General features: G+C 43.7%; 2 protein-coding genes across 3 annotated transcripts; both read left to right on the top strand.

The window, feature by feature from the left end:
- The first annotated feature begins 368 nt into the window (after window positions 1-368).
- Window positions 369-4351, top strand: LOC108927682 (uncharacterized). Of its 2 annotated transcripts, none has more exons than XM_018741110.1 (7): window positions 369-498; window positions 603-668; window positions 971-1129; window positions 1209-2822; window positions 3125-3235; window positions 3627-3730; window positions 3818-4351. In XM_018741110.1, the coding sequence occupies exons 2-7, from the start codon at window positions 662-664 to the stop codon at window positions 3857-3859; spliced, it is 2037 nt and encodes a 678-aa protein (XP_018596626.1). In that variant the 5' UTR covers window positions 369-498; window positions 603-661; the 3' UTR covers window positions 3860-4351. The 2 variants fall into 2 exon arrangements, with proteins under 2 accessions (XP_018596626.1, XP_018596627.1); XM_018741111.1 differs by having other exon boundaries at window positions 3623-3730.
- Window positions 4352-6241: 1890 nt separating this feature from the next.
- Window positions 6242-9698, top strand: LOC108927696 (uncharacterized). Its single transcript, XM_018741127.1, has 5 exons — window positions 6242-6428; window positions 6952-8919; window positions 9151-9258; window positions 9381-9491; window positions 9612-9698. Exons 1-5 carry the CDS (start codon window positions 6386-6388, stop codon window positions 9638-9640), a joined length of 2259 nt encoding a protein of 752 aa, XP_018596643.1. The 5' UTR covers window positions 6242-6385; the 3' UTR covers window positions 9641-9698.
- Window positions 9699-13515: the final 3817 nt, after the last annotated feature.

The following is a 13515-nucleotide window of genomic DNA, read 5'->3' as shown; positions in this document are numbered from 1 at the left end:
AGTGCGGAGAGCGCACGCGCTCCACAGCCCGCCGAACGGGGGACCGCGCGCATGCGCGTTTAGTCTGGCGCGTCCGGCGGTGAAGTTTGACCTCTACAGGAAGATGCAGTTACTGTCGGTGCGCGATGCAATAAATCTGACTGTTGTAATTGAAAACCCGCTGCGTGACATTTAAATGCACGTAAAGTTACACACTGGGACTTTCGAAGGCAATAAAATTTAATTTTAATCACGATTCACTACTTGATCAGGTTACTTCCCTCCCTGGCTAGGCTAGTGCTGTTGAACCAGCAACTGCCCACCTGGCTTGGTGCGGTGTTTTTCGGCAAACTGTCTAACACGTGCTTGGCCACGGACTAATTAACGAATCATCGGATTGCGTGTGTGGTATAAAATGTGTAATTGGGGCGTCGCTCCTAGAGATTTCACAGCTCTCCGGGTTCGGTGCACTTGTCTACCGGTTCACACAGAATTGAAAGTTTCACAGTCACGTTTGAGGTCGGTAAAGTCGGTGTGAGTGCCGGTCAGTTGTTCGCCATCGCATCCTTTGGATTCTGACGTTTATGGCGCGATTTTTTCCTGTACTTTTATTTGTCCCGCAGTGTTTTGCGGTGCACAGTGTCTCGTGCAGCGTCCTTCTGTCCAGGAAACACGAGTGAAAATGGAAGGTAACGTCACCTTCCCGCCTAAAATTCCTGTCCCCCCTCAAACGTCGCAGTTCGCAGCAACCTGGGGATTTAAGTGCGTTTTAGGCCCTCTTTTAGTTCTGCCGTCTATATACTAGCGTTTTCTTAATGAAAAGACTAGTCTGCTGTGTGTTTTAAAAAAACAAGATTGCTGTCTTGTTAATGGGCTTCATACTCTCCCAACTGTGTCCCCAAGTTTCTAAAGTAGTACCTAATATTTAATGCTGCTGTTTTGCTTGTATGTGAATGACATGTCTTTTGCCTGGCTGTCTGTTTTACTCTAGAAGTGAATAATCCTCCACAAACGGGAAGCGGGCAGCCACAGCAGCATCCAATTAATCACACCAGGCCATTTTTCTATGTTCAGCAACCTTCTCAACCTTATTATATGTACCCATGGCATATGAATAATCCATATGGGCATTATGGCTTCCCTGGATCAGGTAGGATTTTGTGCATTTAAGGTGACTGCAATTCTTCCTCCAAAATACAAGTTTTAAGCCTTGGTGTTTTGTTGTGCAGGTCTCCCTCTTGGGCGTCCATACGTGGCTCCTTATGCATTCATGCAGTACCCAGGGTATGTCATCCCCTATGCGCCCATGCAGCCGATCGACTACAGACGAATGTTTAACCCGTACGTCCCATCAGCTGCGGCTTGTGATGTGCGATTCCGCAACAGCCAGATTCGCGTACGGCGGGAAACTGCCTGTTCAGAAGCTCAGACGGAGCCTAGTGATGCTTTAAACAGTCTGATCGAGAGTCTGGACAAGCTCGTAACGCGTGAAGTTGTCAACCCAAGAAAAGTAGCTTCTGGTGTTTCTCAAGACTCTGGAATATGTCTGCCAGAGGATGGGCAAAAATGTGACAAACAGGAAATGCAGCCTAAACCTGCAAGCATGGCATTGGCAGATGTTCCTTTTTCATCCGCTGTCGTACCTCCTGGTGACTCTTGTACAGCTGCGTATAAAGAGGAATTGACCCAGAGTCTTTGTGACAAGCTGGCCCAGCAGGAGTACTCTGAGGCTCCTGAGAGGGTCCAGTCCCTTGATGGCTCCTCTGTCTGTCAGGAAGCTAGTCTTAAGAGCATGGTAATGGAGAGACAAGGAAATGTCAGGGTGGAGCAGCAGGTTCCCTGTAGTGTGAAAAGTCTATGTGAAATGGCCCCTGAGCAGGTTGTACGGGATTGTGAAGAACCTATGAGTCAAAGTGCTGGTTTTGCTCAGCCTTCCACACACCACCTGCCTGACAAGGTCACTGAATTGGGAAACAAGACCTCAAAGGTGCCCCTTGTAGCCAGTGCTACTGGTGGAAGTGGCGTTTCCCATGTGCCACCTGTTGACTTTGAAGACCTCCCATACCGAATCCTGCGGCTACCTTATGACGCAGTTCCACCAGTTGGGCTGCTGCAAAAGGACGCACCCTTGTGGTGTGTAGACCAGTTGTCTAGCCTTATCCCTCCTGCACGCTACCTATCATCTTTTGGCAATGGCTACTATAGCTACTATCCTCAGACAGTACAAGAGCGACAGAGTGTCCTCAGCCCATCCCTGGATGAACTCTCTTCTCGTGATGAGATCTTCTCCACTGACATGGAAGACATGGATCTAATCCCAGACCATGCATATGTGGCTAGTGGGAGGCCTGTAGATGGTACTGGTGAAAGTCAGGACCCTGATGGCGATGGTGATCTCCAGAGCTTCTCTTCATCTGAGGAATGTTCGGTTTGTTCACGAAAAACCTGTGCCACCTGTGGTTCCACCCTGTCCAAAAAGACAAAATGGAACAAAGTGCGTTCCCTGGAATTTTGTGCCCCTCAGGAAGAAGAGGGCACAGAAGAGGCCTTTGGGGAAGATTATGAGGATGTTGAAATGGACAAAAATGCTTGTGAGCTGCAGAAGGCTCCAGTGAAGAAGCAACCCCATCCAAAAAGGCATGTCCAACCTCACTGTGGCCAGCAGGCTTCCAGACAGAGGTCTAAGAAGGGCCACTTTGAGGAACTGGGTGCCCCAGTCTGTCTTGAGGCTCTAGATCAAGAATCAAGTCTAGAGACATGCTGTGAAGAGCACAGGGCGATGGCCAGAGCAGAGAAATACAAAGGAAAAGAACTAAGAAATCCCTGTTCCAGATCTACATCAGGTAACTAGGACTGTAATGGTCTCCAGTGGCTTAAAAGAAGGTGGAGGAGCTGAATGTGGTGTTTGTTGCTTTTAATGAGACTAAGAATATTAATAAAGAATATTCTTTGTTTTCCTGATACTTAGCAAAGTTAGATGGCTCAAACCTTTGTATGATGTCACTGGCAAAATTTCTTTAACTGCATCCTTTTAGTACCATATTAGCTTTTTTTTTTTTTTTTTGGAAGCTGCATGTTTTTAAAGGCATGCTCTTATGTTCAAAAGTATCTGCATCAATCATTGCGCAAAAACTACTCCCTTCAGACGGACAGCGGAAAGAGGGAGCAGTAGCATCAGACCAGGAGAGCTGGGAGAGTTACTGTGTTAAAGGAAGATCCAAGTCTTTGAAACCATATCCTTCATCACGAGGGCAAGGTAAGTTTAGAATGAGTTCTTTTGCTCTTAGTGTTCTTGTTCTAAGTTCATGGAATGAACTCCTTGGTTCACTCAGAACTGCTGAATCCCTCTCAGTATTAAAGATCTCCTCTTGGATTCACTTTTCTCCTGATATTTGCTTCCTAAATTTTTTTTACTAAAATTTTAAAATCAATTCTATATGCTATTTGAAGTGTATGCTGGCAAAAACCATGGCATTGCATTAATTGGCTGTACACTGAACAATGTCTGTCTGCATTTCTCATCCCTTTGGAAATGTATATGAAAACTTCATATCTTTTGGAGAAGTGTCTAATATGAATACCTAGGGTTTTTTTTTTCCCTACTTGTGGATGTGGAGTGTTCAGTGTCTGTCCTTTCTGCTAGAAAGACCTACACGTAAAAAGGCTTCCTGTAAAATGTTGGGACTCCAGAGGTCCCGGAGGAATAATCATGATGACGAAGGGAGGTTCCCATGTTCCCACAGGGGCAGAGGTGAGTTCCCCCCTTCTCTTTGAATCCTGAATTTGAGGGTGCAAAAACAGTGCTGTGAAACTTATTTTTTTTTTTTGCCCCTTTTAGGATCCACCAAGAGAAGAGGAAACAGATGCTAAACAAATCTAATTTTCACTGCATTAAAAAAAATGTTAAAGCACTTAACCTATGAAATGCACACTTGTAAGTTAAGAGCACTTGTTTTTGTATTTAAGTGGTGTAAGAAGCCTGGCTTCATGCCTGCATTTCCCCTGCTTGATGGCAAAATGTTGGATGCTGTGCATTCAACCTGTTTTTTTTTTTAAGGGGGGGGGTAGGGTGGTTGGGAGTCATCACTGCTGTCCTTACTGGACCCTGTTTTGATGCATGCCTACGGTATTTGGCCCTTGTGGACCAGGTTGGTGGGGAGTAGGCCTGGTCCACATTAATATGGCTGGTATGCTGGATCTCTGCAGCACCAAGACCGGTAGTTCACGGAGGACTAGATCAGGGTTGGGTTAGCCTTTTCGAGCAGTGGAAGTGCAGCTTGTTTTGTGCCAGGAGGTGAGGGTCTGACTTCAGTTTGCTTTGAGCCAACTGGGTCAGTCTTACTGTAGTGCAGGGACTCCAAATGTTGTAGTGTCTCTGACATGGGTGCTTTCATGTAACTGCGGTGTTATTAAAATCTTTGCATTACACTTGTCTTTTTTGTTTTGTTTTTTGAGGTTGATTTCGACTGAGATGCACATGGAAGAACACATACTGTTTTTGATTGGGGATATCATGAGGTCTCAACTTTGACCTGATGTTTTTTAATTGAAAGTGATAATGTGGAACTTTTAGCCATGTATTCTGCATTTCTGATACAACTGGAATCAAGCATGTTCCTCAAAGGTGAGACCTGTACTGGCTACAAGTCAACTGGAAGTTGCTTAACTACTGCAGAAAAGGTGTGCTGGCCACTTTAGAGCAGTTCTCAATTTTTCCTATTTTGACAGTGCTTATGCTCTATTTCAGCATAGCTTGAGCATCCATATTCCATTAAATCAGTTTTCCCTTCTTGGAACTATTGGGAGCAGTTCTATAACAAAACTGGACTGAGTTCAAATCTATAATTTCACACCACTGCTTAATTTAATACTTAACTTTTTGTGTGCAATAGTTGAAATGTTGCTCTGGAGAACCTCTAGAACCACTCTGTAATGCAGCATCAGAACACTAGAGGACAGACTCCCTCCATACAATGTGGCGAAGAATGATTTGACTTAACTCCTTGCATTGCTCTTTCAAGATGCATTCAGTTCATCAAAAAGTGATCAAATAAAAACTTGGTACTTTCTGGAGTTTACAGCTTTTGGTTACAGTGTAAAGTTCTGCTGAAACTGTCACCCTAAGCAACTACAGGACACCAGGGAGAGGGGTGGATAGTTCTGAAACTATGAAAGTGATTTAGTTGTGTGCAGCATGAATGTCAAGCATTTATTTTTTTCAATTTAACTGAAACAATTTTACTGATATTAAATATAAGCCAAAACCTATGAGTGCAACCCATAGGAGGCACCTAAAATCACCTATTGAATTTCTCTCACACTTCATCTGTCTCCATGTGCTTTTCTCACTTTCTAAGGCACATAGGAGTGGTGATTCAGAAAAATAATTTCTCTGAACTTGGAGGTTCTTCACATGAGCATTGTGTCCCAAGGGTCTTGGTAAGAAATTTTAAAGTGGTTTTTGCAAAGCTGTGTTCCAACAGGAAGATATCTTTTCCTTTTACACTGGTCTTGCCAATATTTGAAACATCATCTAGCTATAAGGACCAAAGACTCATAAATCAATTTTTTTTCTCCCCCCCGATTGTTGGTTTCCATTTTAATTCATCATTCATTAAAGTTGTGGGGGGGGGGGGGGGTGCTGTTCCAGCTGAGCTTGTGCCTTAATTGGTTAATTGATAGCACCTCTCTTCTCAGATATTTCAAGACTTAATTGGGGTCATGTTATAATACTGAAATGCTCACTAGTTTTAATAAAAGCATATTTGCACACTTTCAGTGCTCTACATTTTTAAAATTGCATATATCTTTCAGCCTGTCTTTATGTCCATTTTTACACACCTGCATCCTCAAAACCTTCCAGTTAATGGACTCTGATAGGGGACTCAACAGATGGCCATTTGAACTCAACCAATCACCTTTAGTGCAGGACTTTAAGCTCCACCTTTTTTAAATGAGGTATTTAAGGGCAGATCTGAAAGCAACTGATTTTTTGATACATTGCTTCTTTGCAGGTATGAGGTGGTTTTGGGAATGTTTTTAGTTGAAGTGTTTCTCATAATTGAAGCAATAGTTTTTTTTTTTTTTTTTTTTCCCCCCCCCCCCTTCTTTCCCATCTTCTTTTTTTCCTAGTATATTTAATTTTCTTTGTGTTGTGAAAAGTTGCTGTAAAGAAGCCAAAGGATGTTTTGCTTCTGTTGTCTCAGGTATGTCAGCTACCCACCAGTCACCAGGGACTGGATATCATGGTCCCAATGTTTCTGATAGGCCTCCTGGATCACCAGGAAGTACCAGCTCTGTCCGTGGCTCATGCCAAACTCCTGCTGAAGGCTACTCTCATCAACACCACCCACGACCCTTCTTCTACATACAGCCTTCACAGCCCTATGTCCCATACCAGTGGCATATGCCTTTGCAGTATGGTCCATACTATGGTTATCCTGGCTTTGGTAAGAATTCGTTGCTTTCTCTTCAGACTGAAGTGTTACTGCTTCAGTCCTTGAGAAGTCCTGTACCACTAAATGATTGTATTTAGTGGTCAATTTGTAGTACAAACAGCTGCTGAGATTAATTAGTAGTTCCAAGTAGTATTACTATGGCAAAATTTGCATAGCCTGCGTCCCTCTGGGATGACTATACACCCTTGAACAGAGGGATCCAGTTGAGAGCTTAGTAGTATTGACTATATCTACATGTTATTGCCAGATTCCTTGTGTCTGCTTCTGAGTTTAAATCCATTATAGGAATCTATCAAATGATACCTTGATAATATCTGGGTGTAGGCTGCAGTTGGGTCTTCTAACAGCTCTAAGTTAGAGTGGTTTACCACCATCAGCAAGCAATAATCTAGCAGTAGGTGTTCAAGTTTGTTCTATGGTTGGTACTTAACTGAACTTGGTCTACAGTCTCAGTTGCTTTCCTCCCACTTTCTACATGCTTTATATTGTTTTTCCTGTGTCACCCTCATTGTAGGTTATGGTGTGGTTATGCCAGCAAGCCCGTATGGTTTCCCATCAAACCCTTACATGGAAACCCCTGGTTATGTTGTCCCCCACACCCAACTGCACCTAACTGATTACAGACGGCTGCTGAATCCACACTTTACTCCAGCCATGGCTTATCACACCCGTCGGTTCCGCTACCAGCATGTTACTGCTCCCAGGGAGACCACAAGCTCAGAGGTGCAAACAGACCCACTGCCCCAGGGCACAAGTGACTCCTGGCTGTCTGGTGCCTCTGAGAATGGTGTTCGGTCAGCCCAGTCCACAAGGTCTGACTCTGGCCAGGGGAGTTCCAGTACCAACACATCAACCTCCCTATGCTTGGAAGCTAGCCCACAAGCTGGTGGGGCAGAGGGCCTACGTGATCCTGATGTAGAAGTGATGCCTACACCACCTCAGGCTACTGCCACACCCAAGGGTGCATGTATGTTCCAAAGGGAGGAGGTAAGAATTGAATGCGATGGTGCTCTGTCGGGTCTCAAGATCGTCAGCTCACATGAGACAACTGCTGAGTCTACTCAGGATGCTCCTGGTGACCTGGCGCAGTGTGACGTGTGGTCGGTCAGCTCTGCTGAGGGGATCATCCCATTGTACCACCCGCCCTTGACTGAAGGGACTGCGATAACACAGGATGGAATGTGTCTGACAGAGCAGCTTGAGCAACAGCCATGTATGCCTTCTTACCCAGACATCTTACTGGTTGGTGGTTCTCCTTCAAGTGGTACTGAGAAGCCGGAGCTCCCTTGCACAGAGGGATGCAATGTTCCTGCTAGGAAAACTGCATCGGATCCCGTCACTGACATTGTGCAAGTGTGCAGGGAAGCAGGAAACAACAATGCAAGTTCCTTGAAAGAGGCTTGCTTCAAGATCCTTAGGCTGCCCTTTGAAATGCGCTACTTCGAGGGGCTGCAGAAGGTGGAGTCATCAGTGTGGTCAATGGAACCACTAGTTCCATACATGCCTTTGGTAGACCAGAAGGTTCAACATGACTTGGAAGATAAAAAGGTGATTGAAAAGAATGTGCCAGCAAAGATGGCAGAAGCCTGTGAGGTACCTATGGAGACCAGTGTGAGCCAGGTCCCTGTGACCTCTTCTGAGGCACATTGTGAGAATTCTACCTCTGTGCCTCCCTACCTCCCCTCAGGGAGCTGGTTGGCAGACTTTGGCAATGTGTACTACTATAGTAAACTACCCCCAAGTGTGCAGGAGCACCTGAGTAGCTTCAGTGCCTCTGCAGAGCAGCTCGGGGACAAGCTGAGCAACGATTCTGAAGGTCAGGCTATGGTCACATTTGCTGGGAGAATGGCAGGGAAACACACACACCTCCTGAGTTTGGATGGAAAAGGACACCTCTACCCCAAGGATCACCTGACTCGGCTCCCTGCTATAAAATCAATCATCCCTAGTGATGACGGACAGCGGAGCTGCTCTCGGTGTGCAAAGCGTAGTATCCCATGTGGTTCGACTCTGAAAGTTTCAGGTGTTAAAAGGCACAGAACTGCTCTTCCAGCCTCAACCGACATGACATTATCTCGTGTGACATGCAGATGTTGTTCGGGGAAAGTTCTGAGAAAAGGTTCTGGACCAAATGTACTGGACTCTCAGGATGGTGCCAAGGAGATGGAAAATGATGCAGCGCAGAATGGTGCCCACCCAGCAATGCCAAAACAGCTGTGTTGTGAGGCAAATAGGCCCACAGAGGGTGGAGGGCCCAAGTGTTCAAAGAGGCACTTGGAGAAATGCTCTGTCAAGCTCGCAAAGCTCCGTGAGCAGAACTGTGCTTGCAAGGATCTTGGTGATTCTGGCATTTATGGAGGATCCTCGCCAAAGCGCACCAGCATGGTCGGAGTCTGCAATGAGAACGTGGTTGTCTGGAATGGGGCTGGAGATGAAAGGAAAACTCAAGAGCAAAGATCCAACTCCCAGAGATCTCAGAGGGGTATGAAAAATTACTTTATTAGCAGAACTCTAATCAAGTAAGGTTCTGGAAATATTGCAAGTGCTTTTGTTTGCAGTTGTGTAGCTTTTCCCACTGGCACTTCTCTTCTTAGTACTGAAGCTTCATGCCTTTGTGGTCTTTGCATTTGGTTGTGCTACTTGCAAAGTTGTACATATATGAACTACTTCATCAATGTTTTCTATTCTGTGGAAACATTTTTTCCTGACCCAGAGAAGTCACGGCAAGGGACTGTGCCTGTTCCTGGTAAGGGGGGTTCTGAGAACGGCAACAGGCTGAAGAACCACAGCAAACAGAGAAAACAATGCGCACTGTCACAAGGTAAGTCCTCCTCCACACCTCTGCTCAGACTTTGAAATGTGCTGCAATGTCATTGGTTGCCTCACTTGTTTATGGCTTAAATATGGTGTTTGAGGTATTCTAAGAAGCTCCCTCCCTTCTAGAGAGACTGCACTTAAAGACATCTAGCAAGGTTATTGCACAGCAATTACAGAAAAATGACACTGAAGCACTTGTTGAAGGATTCTTCAACCAGTCCAGTTGGACCAAACATGGTAGGTCCTAGATGACTTAAATGATGAGATTAAAATCCCCCCCCCCCCCCCCCTTTGCATCTGAAGTTTTGGTCTACAATCCCTTGTATGCCCGTGTTTAACTTATTTTTCCTTCCTTAGGAACAAACAGAAGAGACACAAGGTATTGATTTTTCATGGTCACAGAGTAGATCACTGAAACTTCAGCACTGTTCAGGGACTTGACACACAAAGCACCTTTTGTACAAAACTGAATAAACACTTTTGATAACTCTTCCCTTTCTGTTTTGTTTGTAAATAAGGCAGGGAAACGAAGTACAGGCCTGGGACAGAACATGACATCCAGAAGTGCCGGAAGATGGGGTTTGGGGTTAATCTTGCTGCACTAGAGGCCCTGGGTTTCGGAAGAATCTTTAATGGGGAAGGAAATGGGTGACATTGCATGATCCATTCCCACTTATCTCCTTTGTGTTGAATTGAAGCTAGGAAACTTTGATACTGCAGTGTGTGAAGGAACGATCCCTGACGGATCCATGCACTAAGATGTGGGTAATGGATCAAGTATGGACTCTGATACAAGGCACAACATTATCTGTAGATGCTGAAAATCTCGGTCTGTATGAAAGCTGGAACAGGAACATTTATCCTTTTGCCTTTAGTCACACAGGCTTTCTGTTGCACAAGATGCTTTGGATGTTAAAATATATTTGGCTTGCATAAGTTTCCTCACTTTTTAAACTGGCCATTTTCAGATTAAAATATGGTATTTTCCTTAAGTGTGGTTGTTTATTAAAAGTGCATTGCTAAACTTAATATTTGCTTAGTGACACCCTTAACTGTTTTATAAATACATGAAATGCAGAAACTGTCCCACCATTTAAGTATTTGCAGTAAGAACTCATTCTTAAACATTACTTTTAAAGAGAATTAAAACACTTCTGAAGTGCTATTCTGTTAGTGGCTGAAGACCAATTTAAATGGAAAATCTCCAACTACCCCTTGAATGTAAAACGGCCGTGGTTGAATTAAAGGGACAATCTGTCAGTATTGGTAATGCCAAGAAGGGACCTCTTTGAGAGATTTACAGCTTACAGGATTTATATAAATGTTTTGGAGAAGATAACCAACATCTTTCCTTTAGTTCCATAATTCACAGAAGTGACTCATTTCCATTTTTCCTTCTGGCAAGGAAGTGCCTGAGCTTCTGTTGGTTTCTTTCCACCCTACCCATAGCTTGAGCTCAAATGACTTGATGAGGATGGTTTTTTCTACTATGGAGTTCCTACCCATAAAAGGCCCCAAGCTGGTATGGGAATTTAAAAAGCCCCCCCCCACTAAGGACCATGCAGTCTAATCTTGGTGGACAAAAGTTTCCTCAAGTTGCAACGTAATTGTGTATGCATCAAAGAGCTGTTCATGATATTCTTCCTTCCTGGATTAGGTAGGCAATGTAATCAAAAAGATGCCTTATGATCTCTGTAGTCCTGCAGTGGTGGTCGTGTATGTTCTTGTTGGGAATGATAGAGATGCTCTGAAAGGTGTGCTTGGGATCAGGGGCTTGCTGTATCTTAACTCCAATGGTGAATTGTTGGTGGAGGGACTCCTGAGAGATACTGAAAGGCCAAGGGGCTGCAGCAGTCTTGGGGCAAAGCTTTAGTACTTGGTCTGCATCCATAACCTCACCCATGGGCATGTTCTTTCAATAATAACACAAAGATCAAGGTCATGAGTTGCATTGGCCAAAATGAGATTCCTCTACTCTCCATCAGAGGGTAAGAAGCTTAGTGATCCAAGAGAGCCTCAGTGTAGAATTGCTACCTCTCTGGGCTGGAGAAGTTTGCTCAGTTGGTTTGACTGTATTAAGAATGCATTCAACCTACACCGGCTAGGTTCCACTAGATGCTGGGGGGAGACATGTAGAGATACCCTAAGAGGAGTCTAGAGCATATGAAGTTGATTCTTCTCCTGGGACTCATTCATCTGTCATTGTAATATAAGGTCTGTGGGTCATTTGCTAGTTTTGTTTAGGGTTATAGTTCACTAGTCCAGATTGTTCAGTCCCCACAGATTCCTTCAGATGTGGACTACATTTCTTGTTTCAGTTCTTCAGTTAAGTACTTCATCACAGAAGGTTGAGCTGGCCTCAGTTCATGTTATACATATTTGACAGACTATATTTAAATAAATATTTATAACTTTCTATATATGTTGACATAAGACTGAATAGATTTGGTACTGATCCTTAAATTCCCTGTGGAAGTGATTAGTTTGAAAAGATCTTTATTCAAGAGCTGAGTACCACTTTTGTGTCATGTTTATATCCAAGTATAGATGTGGAAATCAAACTGGCACCGGGACAATTCCGTCTTCTGTTTAGGTGCTTCTTCATATCCCATCTCTCTTGTTCTCATTTCAAATTTCTAGGAAAACTGAAAACTCTAAAATCCAGGTTGATATGTTGACTTGGAGCCTTGTTCAGAGGAACTGAATGAAGAATATTTGTATTTATTTTAGCACATGGTTTTTTCCAAAGCAACTTACTACAAATCTGATGTAGTATTTAGCGCCCCCCCCCCCCCCCTTCTGTTCAAGGTGACTTTCAATGGTAAATATCCATCGCTCATCCATATGCTGGAGAAACACACACCAGGGACATCTTTAGCCACTCATACACTTATGTCTTTACACTGTAAGTGGAAAGTCAGTGAGGATCAAACCAATATCTTCTTGCCCCATCCATGACAATGGTGATACTTGTGGTGGTGTATTTATCTTGCAGCTCCTACTTTGCGGTGGAGGAATTGCTCTTGGGGTAGAACCTCGTTTGGAAAAATCGGAGGCTTTGAAAGTCTTTTTGGATAACGGGCGCAGGAATCGGAGTTTGGAAGCACAGCTGTCTAAGGCAGCCTGGGCGTTGGGTTGCAGCTCTGCACATAATTTCCCTTCAGATGCAGGGTTTGAGACTTAAGAAGGCAGTAAGCCTCAGCTGTCTACCAGCTTGTTTTTTTTCTCTTTCTGCTTCACTGATTACTACTTCTGTTTTTTCTCCCCCCCAATTCAACATAATACATTCTATGAAAAAATTTTTTTTTTTTTTCTCTCCTCCCCCCTCTCCCAAGCTGTTTACCCAAAATGAAACAGAGGGCCAACTCCAGGTGGAGTGGAGATATGAAACAAAAATAAATCAACTTGTTTGTTACTTTTATGATTTCATAGACATTCACACAACAGCAGGGTGGCACAAGCACTAATACTAGTGCCCTGTACCACCTGGGCTGTGCTTCTGGGTCTAGGCTCGGAGCCTTTATGAACATTTGAGCTACAAATGTTGGAAGATGGAACATTCCCTTTAACACCCCAAAAATGAGTAGAAGTCTGGGATTAGATTAATTGAATTGTCTTCCAAGTGTTTGCAACATGTCAGTATCAGTATATTTCTAGCATTTTTAAAGTACACTCAATTTTTTTAATTTTAAGATGAATGCCCTCTAGACTAGTGCCCTCTCTGCATTGTTCTCAGCGTCTTGATGTATGTTTCGAGGATAGGCTGTATAACACAGCAACCAGTAAAGTCTTTGTGACTAATTCATTATAGCTTTATACAAGGGTTTTTTTTTCTTATTTTTTTTTATATAAAAGATCCTGATCTGTTAAACAGCAAGATTTTATTGATTTAAGTTTGAATTTGTGAACAGACCAAGGTACTAGCAGACCTGTCATCTGCACTGTGATAGAGGAGAAGGAGACTTAAGGATTCCATGGGCAGCAAATGGATGTAAGAGCAAACTAGAATTTACATGCTGATCTTGTATGAGGGAGTAGGAAGTAGTTCCCTTGTTAGAACCTTTCTGCAGTCTGAATATTCCCCCCCAGCTGAGTCCCCCTCCTGGAGCAATGCACTTACTCTGAATTACTGCAGTAACAACACTTTGCTGTACAAATTGGTATATAATTGGGTAGCTTGTGATATAAACCTACTGTTACAAATTCTTGTAAAGATGACTCTGCCAAAATACAAAGACTCTATTGTGCTTCTTTTGAAATG

Source organism: Scleropages formosus, chromosome 19 (genome assembly GCF_900964775.1).
Source record: "Scleropages formosus chromosome 19, fSclFor1.1, whole genome shotgun sequence".
In the NCBI taxonomy this organism is placed as follows: Eukaryota; Metazoa; Chordata; class Actinopteri; order Osteoglossiformes; family Osteoglossidae; genus Scleropages; species Scleropages formosus.
Note: the sequence above shows the minus strand (reverse complement) of the source record. Positions and strands in the feature narration are given on the sequence as shown.

Excerpts from the sequence above, each read along its gene's own strand:
- LOC108927682 (XM_018741110.1), top strand. Across the intron at positions 1,130-1,208 it reads TTATGGCTTCCCTGGATCAG|GTCTCCCTCTTGGGCGTCCA; the intron begins GTAGGATTTTGT and ends TTTGTTGTGCAG. Across the intron at positions 3,731-3,817 it reads ATGTTCCCACAGGGGCAGAG|GATCCACCAAGAGAAGAGGA; the intron begins GTGAGTTCCCCC and ends TGCCCCTTTTAG.
- LOC108927696 (XM_018741127.1), top strand. The coding sequence starts at position 6,386 with ATGCCTTTGCAGTATGGTCCATACTATGGTTATCCTGGCTTTG. Across the intron at positions 9,259-9,380 it reads ACAATGCGCACTGTCACAAG|AGAGACTGCACTTAAAGACA; the intron begins GTAAGTCCTCCT and ends CCTCCCTTCTAG. Across the intron at positions 9,492-9,611 it reads GTCCAGTTGGACCAAACATG|GAACAAACAGAAGAGACACA; the intron begins GTAGGTCCTAGA and ends TTCCTTCCTTAG.